The 14,296-nt window shown below is 36.2% G+C and overlaps 1 protein-coding gene across 1 annotated transcript in view; it reads right to left on the reverse strand.

Annotated features, from left to right (window-relative positions):
- Positions 1-14,296, reverse strand: part of ACAD11 (acyl-CoA dehydrogenase family member 11) — a 90,923-nt gene that overhangs the window by 15,245 nt on the left and 61,382 nt on the right. The window contains exons 14-17 of the mRNA XM_023207431.2: positions 6,042-6,108; positions 5,350-5,435; positions 3,535-3,606; positions 2,356-2,510 (exon numbers count right to left, since the gene is read on the reverse strand). Coding sequence (XP_023063199.2) covers positions 2,356-2,510; positions 3,535-3,606; positions 5,350-5,435; positions 6,042-6,108 — 380 coding nt within the window. The remainder of the gene's footprint in view (positions 1-2,355; positions 2,511-3,534; positions 3,607-5,349; positions 5,436-6,041; positions 6,109-14,296) is intronic.

The raw sequence follows: 14,296 nt of genomic DNA on the forward strand, positions 1-14,296 counted from the left end.
AATAATTTTTATATTGATTTCATGTTGAAATAGCATTTTTGATATATTGGGTTAAATAAAATATATTATTAAAATTAATTCCCTCTTTTCCTTTTTACTTTTTAAAAATGTTGCTATTAGAACATTTAAAATTACATTTAAGGTTCACAATATATTTCTTTTGGATGGCACTACCCTAGAGGTTGAAACGTGGCTCTGAATTAATTTCAAACAAGTTGCTGGTGGTGAATAAATATTTTTTGATGGCTGTAAAACAGGGTAATTCTAACTTTTATAACTTCATGAGCAGACTTCAAAGACATTTACTTCTCAGCTTTAGAATAAAGGAGGTATTCTCAGCAGGGTTTCTATAGACCCTACATTTGCTGAAAAGCATTAAATGGGTAGAAACTAGGTGCTCTAGGGAAATGCCAAATATATTTCCTGAGACAGAACTGGGATGGAGAATTTTTTGTTACAGCCTGGAGTAAATTAGAAGGCAGCTGGAAGGAGCCTTCAAATTCAAAGAAATGAAATGTTCCTTTCACAAATTAAAATAAAAAAGCTGGCCCAGATGTTTGCTTATGACATGCTCACACATCTTTTTGCTTCTGCCAGATCATGTTATTTGTGCCAGATGTGAGAAGTTTCCAGTGAAGACAGGCATATTTGTTAAAAAGCCAGGCTTGCTCTGCATGAAGCATTAACTTTAAAAGGTGGAAGGGAAATTTTTTACTAGTGCAGTTTTAAAACACCACTCATGAAAGCAGCACTTGCGCAGAGTGCTTTTGTGCATTCGAGATGCTTGTCTGTCGACTTCACTGTGACCTCCCTTCACCCTGCTCCAGGGTTTGCATGCAAGCTTGACAAAAGGGTAAGAAGTAATGGTTGGTGCCCTGAGCACCTCTTCATCCTTTTTCAACAGCATCAGGGGCTATATCCACGGCCCCAGAAGGTCACACATTCTCACCTCCTCCCACAGTGCCCACCCAACAGCTGAACCCTTGCCTTTGCTGTATACTAAAAGGGCTCCCAACAAATTATTCCCAGGTGTAGTGTCATAAAGCGACTGTAGTTTTTCAGTCAAAAACCTATACAAATAAATCATATACATGCTGAATAATACTTTACAAAAAGCAAACATAGATTATAAACATTTAAGGTAAAAAAATATACTGCAAATTTTATAGGATGGCCAAAAATGTACAAGGAGACCGACATACTAAAATATACATGTACAGCAAACACAAATACAATTCCATCACCACAGATTTGACCTAACACTAACATGTTAGCAAAAATAAAGAGTGAACATTTAATAATAGTTCTTCTTGCCTTCTTAAAACTTAGAAGGGAGATGATTTGGATATCCTACTTCTCTGTAAAGACTTTTCAAGGAAGTCTGAAATAATACCTTCTAATTCCTCTCAATACATATTTCCTAATTTTTTTTTCTTTTTCTGGAGGCAGAGTCTCACTCTGTCGCCAGGCTGCAGTGCAGTGGCATGATCTTGGCTCACTGCAACCTTCATCTCCCGGGTTCAAGCAATACTCCTGCCTCAGCCTCCCGAGTAGCTGGGAGTACAGGCGCATGCCACCATGCCCGGGTAATTTTTTTTTTTTTTTTTGTATTTTAGTAGAGACGGGGTTTCACCATGTTGCCCAGGCTAGTCTCAAACTCCTGAGCTCAGACAATCCACCCACCTTGGCCTCCCAAAGTGCTGGGATTACAGGTGTGAGCCATCGCACCTGGCCATATTTCCTAATTTTTATTATATGGCCCACATGTAACTATGTTTACAGTGATTTGTAACAATAGACTCAGTAGTATATAATTTATAGATGAAAATTCAAAAAATCATGAATATCTCACAAAATGTTGGTCCCATTTCTACTTGTGTTTCTCCAGTGGCAGAACTCAAGTCCTCCTGAAGAAGCTGATTCCACTTTTATGTTTATTAGCATGTCTCTCCTTTCCCTGAGTTTTGGGTTGTTTTCCTATATCTTTACACTTATGCATCCTAATTCCTTCTAGGAAACCAAAGGACAATGCAAATCCTTCCTTATGACGGCTCCTTCATGTCCACAGGGAGCTCTAATGTTCAGGTTCTCTAGAGAACAAGAATCTGAGAAAGTTGAAAGAACTGTCTACACTCTTGTGTGCAGAGGTGTTGAAGCATTTTAAGAACTACTTAATCTTTCACAAAGACAAATACCTCTCATCAGACTATATTTAAATACAGACATAAATACGTCTTATTGAAAACGATCACGCTGTTCATGCAGAGAAAGTCTCTCTGCCACAAGTAATGTTTTTGTTCAATGTTAGTGTAGTGCACCAGGCTACAATAAATTCAAATAAGTAATCATCCTTACATGTGCATACAACTTCTTCTTGAAGGCTACCCTTTGTGTTGCTCGCTCACACATGATCTGCAAAGCACGTTCTGCCAAACCTACTGTTCTCATACAGTGGTGGATTCTGCCAGGTCCAAGGCGGCCTTGGGAAATTTCAAATCCCCTACCTTCACCTGGGAAGAAAGGAGAAATAAAGCGGGAATGTGAAAATGGCCTAGCCCATTCCTTTTGTTATTTATACAAATCCTGGGAAAGTGATGAGCTGCCCTTAATAAAATGGCTTTCTGGTGAAAAAAAGTCAGCTCTATAATAACGTTCACTATGAATCCATGGGAATTTTGATTTCTATGTTTTTGAAACCACCACCATTAAACATTTCAAATTTAAGAACTGTCTCTTAAGTATATACTATGCATAAGCTATTTTATTAGTGCTGCAATAGATACAAATTTGGAATAACGCATAGTGCCTATACTAGGAGTTTAGAATCCAGAAGAGCGGGCAAGGGTAAGGGATATAGAGAGAGACAAAGAAAGGCAAAGGAGGAAGAGACTTTCTGTTCATCATTATAACCTTAGGGACTGGCAGGTATCAGGGGCTTGGTGAATGGATGGGATGAACACAAAAACATTCCTGGAAGAGGTAGTATTCTAGATGTTCTTTGAAAGGGATATAGGATACTAATAAGCAAGAGGATGGTATACAGTGTTTGAAGTTATTTATGCTTCTAACTTATATCTAAGACTTGAATTCATAAAGTACTGAGGTTTTCTTAAAACAAATAGAGGCCTACAGATCATGTTCTAGGAGAAAGTGTGTTGCTCTGAATTGTATAATTTTCATAGTAAGTTATCTTCAATTGACGTGATATACAAAACCACATCCAACAATTAAATAAAACCTCACCATTCCATGTAAGAAAATCCACCAAATAGAAAACTTTCCCTTGACAAATGGAGTAAACAAGAAGGGAAAGTATTAGGTTGGTGCAAAAGTAATTGTGGCTTTTGCCAAAAACCGCAATTACCTTGGTGCAAAAGTTATTGTGGTTTTTGAACTGCAATTACTTTTGCACCAACCTAACATCTAAATCAAGGTAGACTCCAGGTCTAAATCTGGAAAGACTTATCTTTTCCAGATTTAGAGCTGAAAGTATTAATATACAATACTGAAGAATCATTTCCAAATTCAACTCACCTAGTATTAGATTTGTGGCAGGAACTCGCACTTGATTAAAATGGATCTCAAAATGTCCTCCATGAAAATTATCTACAAAATAGAAAATAAAATTTTAAAGAGCAAAAGAAGTTGACTAGAGAAGGGTCACATATACTTAATCTGCTGAAATACAATTACTTGAAAAAAATAGGATTTCAAAGATCCATATGGCATGAACAGTCCAAAGTAAGCCTCAGCCCTGAACCCCCCCCAGGACCCAGCAGCCCAGAAAACTCATCAACTGTTCAAGAAGAGAAACTCTTTGATCCAGACGTTTTCTAATTCATTCTCTGAAGTACAATTTCAGAGAGTTAGGAAAAAGGAAGACTAGGCTCCATAGCTACAGCCAGAGTATTTTGTTTGTTTTATTATTGCTGCTTCTTTGAAATATTTTACATATGGGGTTCCAAAATATTTGCATGGAAAGAAGTTTCAATGTTTCAAAAATTAAAAATGAGTAACGTAATCCAAGTTTCTAATTTTATCATTGTGGAAACCAACGCCTAAAGATGAGAAGGATCTGCTTGAGGGGAAAGAGCAGGCTTGGCATTAGTGATGATACAGAAAATGGACCTTCAGGCAGGTTTACTCCCAGTCTACACTTGTTCCACTGTGTGTTCATCTCTTGAAAACACTGGCATTTGAATCACTGAGGCCAGGAACACGTTCACATTTTATCTTTGCATTATCCCTTCTCCCCGCCAAGTTCTAGAGATAATCTCATGCTAACGCTACTCCCTTTTCCTGTCAGAAGAGACAATAATCAGCCTTCTCCACACTGTTTCTTTTGGCCTTCGACACAGGGAGTTGGAGAGGTGCTAGTAAAATTTTCATATCGAATATTCAAATGTAGCCTCTACATTGGAAACTATCTGCAGTTCAACTATATTATAAATGCATTTTTGGTATCTTTGAGGCTGTTTCTCTGCAACCCAACAATTTCCTACATGCAATTTTCTCCAGCAAACTTGTTCATCCCATCTTCCCACCTATGCTTACCCCGTGGTACACCCTACAGCTGCATCTTACTGATAAGTGATTCTATAAAACTACAAGTCTTATATCTGCTGCTTGAACATATTCATTAGTCATATTCAATGATAAAAAGAAAGCCAGGGGCCAGGCCCAGTGGCTCATGCCTGTAATCCCAGCACTTCGGGAGGCTGAGGAGGGTGGATTACCTGAGGTCAGGAATTCGAGACCAGCCTGGCCAACATGGTGAAACCCCATCTCTACTAAAAACACAAAAATGAGCTGGGCGTGGTAGCTAAGCAAATACTTCCTAAGAGAGTGATCTTAGCAAATATTTATTGGTCACAATGAACACGTGCCACGGTAGATGGCAGGAAACAAATGGATCTTTGCTTCTTAGAAATCCCACCCAGGGGCAGAGGAAGGAAGAGTTTTGCACTCAAGTCAAAAACTAATTGCTTTTTAACAGTTCTTGTAAGTTGATTAAGAGGGCTAAAATTGGAGACAAAAATAATTTTATTGTGGATTATCTGTGCGTTAATCCATTATTATGAATGACAGAGAGGAGACCGGTAGAGTTGCTCTTCCTTAAATACAATCTGCCCTTTCCCAAAAAGTAAACAAAATGAGGTAGAATGCTATACTATTTCTTTTTATTGGCTCTACTCTGAACTCCACCAGCAATTTTATTAAGACAGTTGTCAGAGACAAAAGAATATCTAAGAATCTATCTCACGCATTAAAATACTATTGCCTTCAATGTTACTGCATGTTCTAGCTTTCCTGCTTGCTAATGCATGGTCATATTTATTGAATACCTACCTATGTAGCCAAAAACTGACAAAGGCCTTATTATTTCTACTCCAGGTGTGTTCATGGGAACAAGAATCATGCTGTGCTGTTTGTGTCTAGTCAAAAGAAAAATCATGTTAGAAAAACTTTGCAAAGAAAAACAAAATCGATAATAAGCAGAGTCACAACTGTCTTTTTGATGTTTTCATGTAATCATGCAAGCAGTGATGACTGGAATGGGACCTGTGTAAAAGACATACACCAACATAGTCTGATGCAGGCTGTGATCTGGAACCAAAACAATGATTTGAAAATAAATGAGTTGTTTGATTGAGGCTTGTCACTGCTCAACAATGGTAACTGGAAACTTATATAATTAAACATTTCAAGACTATTGCCTTTGATCTAAACATTTAATCACTTCATTACATAGGTCTGAAAAAATTTAGGTCTGATAATTTAATCCAAACAGCTTTGATAATTTAGCAACACTTTCTAATACTGAAAATTCCACAGTGAAGAATGTTCAGCAATACTCCCTAAAATGTTTTCCAAATACACCTGTTAGAAAATACTTGTGAAATACAAATATATGACATTTACTCTCATACTTTATATTATGATTTGTGAGTCCAAACAGTGAATTTTAAGTAAATTACATAGATAGGAGGAAAGATTGACTCATTCCTACACAAGTTTCTCAATCAGAATTGTTTAATTACCTGGAGACAGAAGTATTTTGAGTTCTTCCCAAAACAATTGCGATTTTGCACTTGGGATTCCCAGCTCCTAAAACCAAGGGGAACACAAGCAGATTATAAAAGGAAATTTCTAGTTTGACATTTCACCTTGAAGGTTCTAATCCTTCCCACTTTACCTATGGCAGAAAACAAAGAGGGAGAACATTCTTGATTCATTAAGATAATAATTCTTTTGTAACACTACATATCATCCAAGAAAAATGATTAGGCAAGGAGAAGAATGGACTCCATCCATGAAAGCTGCTACACAAAAATAACCAGAAGTGAAAGCAGCATGAAAGAGTTGATACCTCTCCCATTTACGCCATTTCAGGCATCAGCATGCTAAAAAAGCTGAGAAATTTTGTATGTCTAATGTAATATTTTATATGTCAACATATATGAGGCTGTGATCCTGCTTTCAATAAGCCTGGTTCTCATTTATTAATTTCTTAAGGGTCAAATTTTAAAAATATTTTTTAATTTTAATGCAAAATTTTAGTTTATCACAGTTCGGGGGTCGGTAGCAATTGCCTACAAGGGTCTTTTTGCAAGAAATACTTTTCATGTTTACTAGTAAGTCTAAGCATCTAGTCCCTTGGGGAAACTACCATTTAACTAGATTTTCAATTACAAGGCCACACAGAACTGGATCAGATTAAGTTAAACACATCTGTACAAAGTCTCAAACAAATGATCGGATTCTTTTTTCTCATTTATTATAAAAAGGTTTGAGGAGATTTGAAATCATATAAAGATTTAACGAGAAATGTTAGGAATTATGTCAAATAGTTGAATAATATTATAAAATTCCAGGAGTTAAAAGGATAAACTCCATGGAACATATTAAAGGACACTGCAGTGATGTAATCAGTAAAATTCAGATGGTGGGAAATTTATAAGACAACTAATCCAATTTCTTCAACAATTAAATTGCAATAAAAAGAAAAAAGAGAGAGCAGTAGCTTGTAAGAACAAAACAGAGAGACTTAAAAGGCATATCAACCAACAGCAATTTTTAGACCTTACTTAGATCCTAATTCAATCAAACAAAATAAAAAGCATTAATGGTAATTATTAAGCAATTAGAAATGTGAATAGTTATTGGATAGGTAATGATATTAAGTAATTTTAGGTGTGCTAATGGTATTGTGGTTATATTTTTTAAAAAGCCCTTACAGAGATACATACTAAAATATTTGCGAAAGAAATTATGTGATGTCTGAGATTTATTTCAAAATATTATGGGAGAAGATGGGGAGAAGTTAATAACAGATAAAACCTCAACAAGCTACCCTTTCTTTTCTCTTAAGTGTGAATAGAAAACAAAGAATCTGTAATATGTAAAAAGAACCTGCAACATTAAAGAGAATGGCCAAAAATGTAAGAGACTCTTAGGGCCAAAACATGAAGTCTAACATCAGAGTAAAAGGAGTCAAATAAAGGGAAAACAGAGAAGAACAAAGGGAATAATTTATTGAAGAAATGTGTAGAAGAAAATTTTCTAGAAAGGAAGAAAAACATCTTCAGATTGAAAAAGTCATTGACTATCACGAAGAATCTATTAAATGCTTGTGACATTTCAAAACATCAGCGATGAAGGGGAAATCTTAAAAGGTTTCAGAGAATAAAACAAGCCAACTAAAAGGAATGAGGATTAGTCTGGCATCAGACTTCTCAACAGCCACAAGGGATGCCAGATGAAAATGAATAGTTCAACTTAGAATTCTATACTTGTCCAAACTATCAATTTATGTAATGGCAGAATAAATACATATTCAGATATGTAAGGTCTCAGAGAATTTAACTATTTTTCTCAAAAAAATTAAGAATATACTCAAGCAAAATAAGGGAGTAAATCAAGAAAAAGGAAGTCCCAGAATCCAAAAGATACTGGATCCCAGGAAAGTATTATCTGAAAATCCTAGGATAATTGCATCAAAGTATGCCTAAAGGGTAATCAGTCCAGATTGGAAAATAAATACTGAAGTCTTTTAAGAGAGAGGTCTCCAGAAAAGAAAGTCAATAGAAGTAAAGGTGCAATCTAGAGATGTGTGTGTATGTAAGGGGAAGGAGATATTATAAAAGCAAATAATGCAAATAAAGAGACACGGCAATTAGAAACTCCAGGAAAATAATGTTGAAATGCACAACTGTGGGTCCAAATATAAAATAGTGTGACATGAATTTAATATATAGTATATAAGAAAAGCATTCTAATTGACCTTAATTCTAGAAACATTCCTTAGAATGGCCCAGGTGATTTTACATTGCATCAGTTACAGAAGGACACAAAATCTAACACACTACTTAGGCCAGTATCAAACAATATTTACATGGTCCTCTAAGCTAAGTGCTATGTATTGGTTTTCAAAGTTTATAGTCATCCTGTAGTCAACTACGATTGTGGTTGTAAGACAGAACATAAATATTACTAATCCTGACAATGTGAAAGTATAAGTTATAGCTGATACAAGTTACAACAAGAAAGGGAGGGATAAACAGTGTAGAAAGGGTTAAGAGTATACATATTCTTATATTAAAGTAGAGCTTGAATAGAATCTGTGAAATGAGGATGCAGAGAACTTTAACAATTATTTGAGGTTTAAAAAATAATTAAAAAAAAAAAAAAAAAAAAAAAAAAAAAAAAAAAAAAAAACAACGTAGGCTGGGCGCGGTGGCTCAAACCTGTAATCCCAGCACTTTGGGAGGCCGAGACGGGCGGATCACGAGGTCAGGAGATCGAGACCATCCTGGCTAACACAGTGAAACCCCGACTCTACTAAAAAAAAAAAAACAAAAAGAAATAGCCGGGCGAGGTGGCGGGCGCCTGTAGTCCCAGCTACTTGGGAGGCTGAGGCAGGAGAATGGCGTAAACCCGGGAGGCGGAGCTTGCAGTGAGCTGAGATCCGGCCACTGCACTGCACTCCAGCCTGGGCGACAGAGCGAGACTCCGTCTCAACAACAACAACAACAACAACAACAACAACAACAACAAACAACGTAATAAGATAAGTACATTAAGAAAGAGCAGAGAGAGTTATGAGACAAATGAGCGAAATTGTCATTATTCAAATTGGGGAGTCAATGGATACTGTCTAAAATGAATAAATTAAGAAAGAGAAAAAATCTTTTATCTACAATTATAATGGAAACCAGAGAACTAAAAACAGAAACTGTTTAAAAAAAAAAAAGTTTTCTCTAGGGCATGATGTTGGGATGTGGAGACAGGAAACAATGCTCTTAGATATTTTTTCCTTTGTTACTACTTCTAACTGGATAATAATAATGACTTTAACAACATTAAAGAAAAAATCCATCTTGTAAACAAATCTGTGGATCCCCAAGTAGGACACTGAGAGGCTTGTTGAGTGAACTACAATGTTTTATTTTTCTTTCCGAATTTCCTTTTAATCTGAATATCTAATCTGAGGGCTGTGGAGGAGTCATTTCCCCACTTTTGTGTAATACATAACTCCAGAAATCCTACATGCACACTCTGCCTGATAAAATGCTAAAACTGATTTTAAAAAAACCACCTAAAATAGATATATGAGAAAGGGAGGGAAGGAGAGGAAGGCAGTGTGCCTAAAATGGGTGACTCTATTCATCTCCAGGCTGGTGGCAGAATAAGGAGACACCTTAAACCGACTTAGAACTTGAATCATAAGCCTGCTTTCTCCACAGTCACAGTCTCAGAATTCTAAGAACATACAATCATATATACATATAAATGATTTTATCTATGACTAAAAAGGAAGAGAGAAGACTCTTAACTGGAACAGGAATTTTTTTAAAAACATGCATTAAATTGACCAAGAGATGTCCCACTGCAATCAGATAACAAATATGTTGGGCAAAAATTCTCTCTCCCATTTTTCCCCCAAATACATGACTTATTGTCTATATTACATCTGAGATAGAAAAACCATTTTCTCTACCCTTCTGGGCATTTGCTCCATAATCTCATTAAATAAAATAAGAAACTATCATGCTGAAAATAAATTAATTTTTCACTAAAAGAAAAATTACAAGCATTTTCATAAATACAAGTTAAAAATGTAATGTTTTTCAAGTAGAACACTTTATCATGCATCAGCCTAAAAAGTCTATAATAGGCTGGGCACGGTGGATCACGCCTGTAATCCCAACGCTTTGGGAAGCCGAGGTGGGAGGATCACCTGAGGCCAGGAGTTCGAGAACAGCCTGGCCAACATGGCAAAACCCCATCTCTACTAAAAATACAAAAAATTAGCCAGGCGTGGTGGCAGGTGCCTGTAATCCCAGCTACTTGGCAGGCTGAGGCAGGAGAATTGCCTGAACCTGGGAGGCAGAGGCTGCAGTGAGCTGAGATCGCGCCACTGTACTCCAGTCTGGGCAACAAGAGCGAAACTCCATCTCAAAAAAAAAAAAAAAAAAAATTCTCTAGTATGTGCACTGACATTAGACAATAAAGACCCTTAATTCAGGTTAAACACATTTATTTTACATCAATCAAAAATAATTAGCAGTTTTAGAATTTTTAGAGTTTATTCTTCTTTCAAACGCAAATCTCTCCCTCTTGCCTCTTCTTGAACTCTACACATATTTTAGAACTAAATGGTCCCTAGGATTGTTCATTTCTTTATATCTTTTCTTCATATTGGATAATTTCTATTGTCTATCTTCAAGTTCATTATTTCTTCTGTTATCTCCATTATGTTATTAAGCCCAGTCAGTGAATTTCTTTTCACATATTTTACCTTTAAGTTCTGATATTTCTACTTGGTTATTTTCTGTTTTCTATTTCTCTTCTGATATTTCTTATCGTTTTATTTTTCTTGACCTCAATAAGCACATTTTAATAGCTGCCTTAAGTCCTTGTCTGATGATTCCAACATCTGAATCATTTGGGTGTTGGCCTTTCCCCTTGAAAATGGGTCATGTTTTCCTTATTCTTCATTGGTTGAGCAATTTTAGATTGTATTCTGGACGTTGTGATTTTGTTCTTTTTTTTGTTTTGAAACTCTGGATTCTGTCATATTCCTCCACAGAATGTTGATGGTTTTGTTTTGACAGGCAATTAACTCAGGTAGAGTAAAACTGCAGAGTCTATCACAATTCAGGTGGAAATCAAATTTCAGCATAGTTCTTATTATTTAGCTGCAAGGTGCTTTGAGTTTGCCCTGTGCATTACTTTCATTCAGGAGTTAGCCAGACACCCAAGCAAAGTTTCCACATGAAAGCTGGAGCTCCCCTTTTCTGGCGTTTTCCTTTCTAGGAATACCCACCTCATTTCCCAGCAGTGATGGCTGCCCTAGACACTCTCCTCTGGTTTCTCAGGACACAGAGATCTAAGTTTTCCAAAGAAGCTTTAGCTTTCCTGTTCCACACTTTTTCCTCAGGCAAAAGTCTAAAAATGAAAAACTCACCCTATGCCCATCTCACTTTCCAAATTTTGACTCCCCTACAAAATTGGCTTGCCTTTTGTTCACTCCCCTGAGAATTTCAGGCAGGCAGGTATGTATGTATGTATGTATGCATGCATGCATGCATTTTGTAGCTTTTTAGTTGTTATCTGTGGGAAGGTTAATCTTAAGTACTTACTCCACCAGACTGGCAATAGAACTCCTCCAGAGTTCTTACCTTTAAACTTTGCCAAAAACCAGGTCTTCACTTACCCAGTGTTATAATTTCTTATACATTCATTAATATTTGAATACAAATATACATTTTTATTCATGACAAATACATTAGTTTTATTTATCAACTGAAATTTGAGAAATGCAATGCTCACTTCAAAATGATCATATAAGCAGAACTAGACATCTTAGCTCTCAAATTTCAAAACTAATAAAACCAAGAGCTTAAAATTCTAATCTCCTCCATTATTCCATACTATAAATAACATATGTAAAGTATAGTTAAGATTGAAATGCAATGCCTTTAAAACTGTTGCTTATAATTTAGATTCCTTCAAATTTAATGGAACCTATGTTTTTAATCAGTTCAGAAAGGACCATCCTCATTTGTACTAATGAGAAAAGATCCCCCATTCACATATTTCAAAGTTAAGTTTTAAAAATCTCAAATGTCTTATTCTTCACAGTAACTCTATTTGGCTTTCCTAATTTATCCAAACATCTAAATTTTCAAATTGTTTACCATTGTTTATATTTACAAGAACATGTCCTTTAGATCTTTATAGATGTTAACGGTAAAGAAACTGCTATGGTCTGAATGTATGTGTCCCTCCCTAGAAGTCATGTGTTGGAATCCTAACCCCCAAGCTGCTGGTGATGAGGTCCCAAAGGAGGTGATTAAGTGATTAAAATGGAATTAGTGTCTTCATCAAAGAGGCCTGAGTGAGCTTAGTCACCTTTTTCACTATATGAGGACAGAACAAGAAGGTGCCATCTATGAACCAGAATGTAGGCCCTCACCAGGTACCAACTCTACTGGTGCCTTGTTCTCAGACTTTTCAGCCTCTAGAACCATGAGAAATACATCTCTGTTGTTTAGAAGTTACCTAATTATTGGTGTTGTATAATAGTGGCCTGAATGGACTATGACAAAATTCCACTAATCTGAGGACCAACTCAAAGAACATTAACAAACCTTCTTTAATCATTACAGATTTAATGATTTAATGGCAGATGATTTAATGGCAGATGACAATACTTACCTTTCATTGTGGATGTTACCTGAATGACTTATCTGGAAATGCTCAGTTGGGGGAATCTTTTATCCCTGGCTATGCAATAATATGCAATCATGCTTTGATTCTTAGTTAGAAATTAAAGAGGAAGAATCATTTACAGAGTGTTTGCTTCTAATTTTTCAACTGGGTATTTTTCTACTGGGGCTATGTCTAGGACAGTATTGCCTAAGTCATCTTCCAGGGTTTTTAATAGTTTTGAGTTTTACATTTAAGTCTCTAATTCATTTTCAATTAACTTTTGTATATGTTGTAAGGTAGGAGTCCAGCTTCAATCTTCTGCATATGGCTAGCTAGTTATCCCAGTACCATCTATAAAATAGGGAGTCTTTTCCCCATTGCTTGTTTTTGTCAGCCCTATCGAAGATCAGATGGTCACAGGTGAGCAGCCTTATTTCTGGGCTCTCTGTTCTGTTCCATTGGTCTATGTGCCCATTTTCAGAGATATTTTTCTTTCTCTACTTTCCATTCTAGCAATCAAGAAAACTTGGGTAAATCTTTCAAGGTTTCACTGATGCTAGATATCCAGCATCAGTGAGCTGAAGTAAAATCTTCTTCCTATTTCCTTTGAACCCTGGTCTAAAGCCCTCTTTTTCTAATATTCAGAATATGTAATTTTTTATCTAATACTTCCCAATATTACTTCTTACCTCACTCTTTCTATCATTTAAAAATGCTGGCTGGGCATGATGACTCATATCTGTAATCCCAAAAGGGAGGCTGAAGCGGGAGGATCACTTGAGCCCAGGTATTTGAAACCAGCCTGGGCAACCTAGCAACACCTCGTCTATACAAAAAAATTTAAAAATTAGCCAAGCATAGTGTAGCATGCCTGTAGTCCCAGCTACTTGGGATGTTGAGGTGGGAGGATTGCTTGAGCCCTGGGAAGTCAAGGTTGCAGTGAGCCGTGATCATGCCCCTGAATTCTAGCCTGGGCAACAGAGTGAGACCTTGTCTCAAAACAAAGCAAACAAACAAAAATGTTGCCACAGCCTTACACAAATGCCCAATAGATTTCAGATACCAGGTAAATATTGAAGAAACTCAAGAAGCAAGGCAAATAATTATTTGATTCTGTCTTCCTCAATCTTATATGGAGAACAATTAATATTCTAAAAAATACAATTTTTAAGTTGGATGTCTTTTGTGATCACTAAGTAGAGGAAGTAAGGGTGAATGCATAGTTTGTAAAATTTGAAATACTTGTATTTAACAACGATGTTTCAGAAAAATGAGAAAAACCCTTCTCAAAGATATCATCTCCCCTTAGCTATAAGCAGAATTTGGCAAGTGCAGCAGTTGAAACAACCTTCTTTTATAGAGAGTTTTGCTTGTTTGTGTCATTTTAGTTAATGAACAGGATACCCAATGTCATAAATAAAATATATTAGAGGAAATCTGAATAGACACATATGCTGTGTCACAGGCCTTCATGAATGAAAACAGATGGCCTAGATAAAGTAATTTTGTTTTTAATCCAGACACTGTGGTATTTCAAGGCTGTTCAAGTGCCACGATTAAGTCAGGCTGAAAATTACAT

The sequence above is a fragment of the Piliocolobus tephrosceles genome, chromosome 2, assembly GCF_002776525.5.
Source record: "Piliocolobus tephrosceles isolate RC106 chromosome 2, ASM277652v3, whole genome shotgun sequence".
NCBI lineage: Eukaryota > Metazoa > Chordata > Mammalia > Primates > Cercopithecidae > Piliocolobus > Piliocolobus tephrosceles.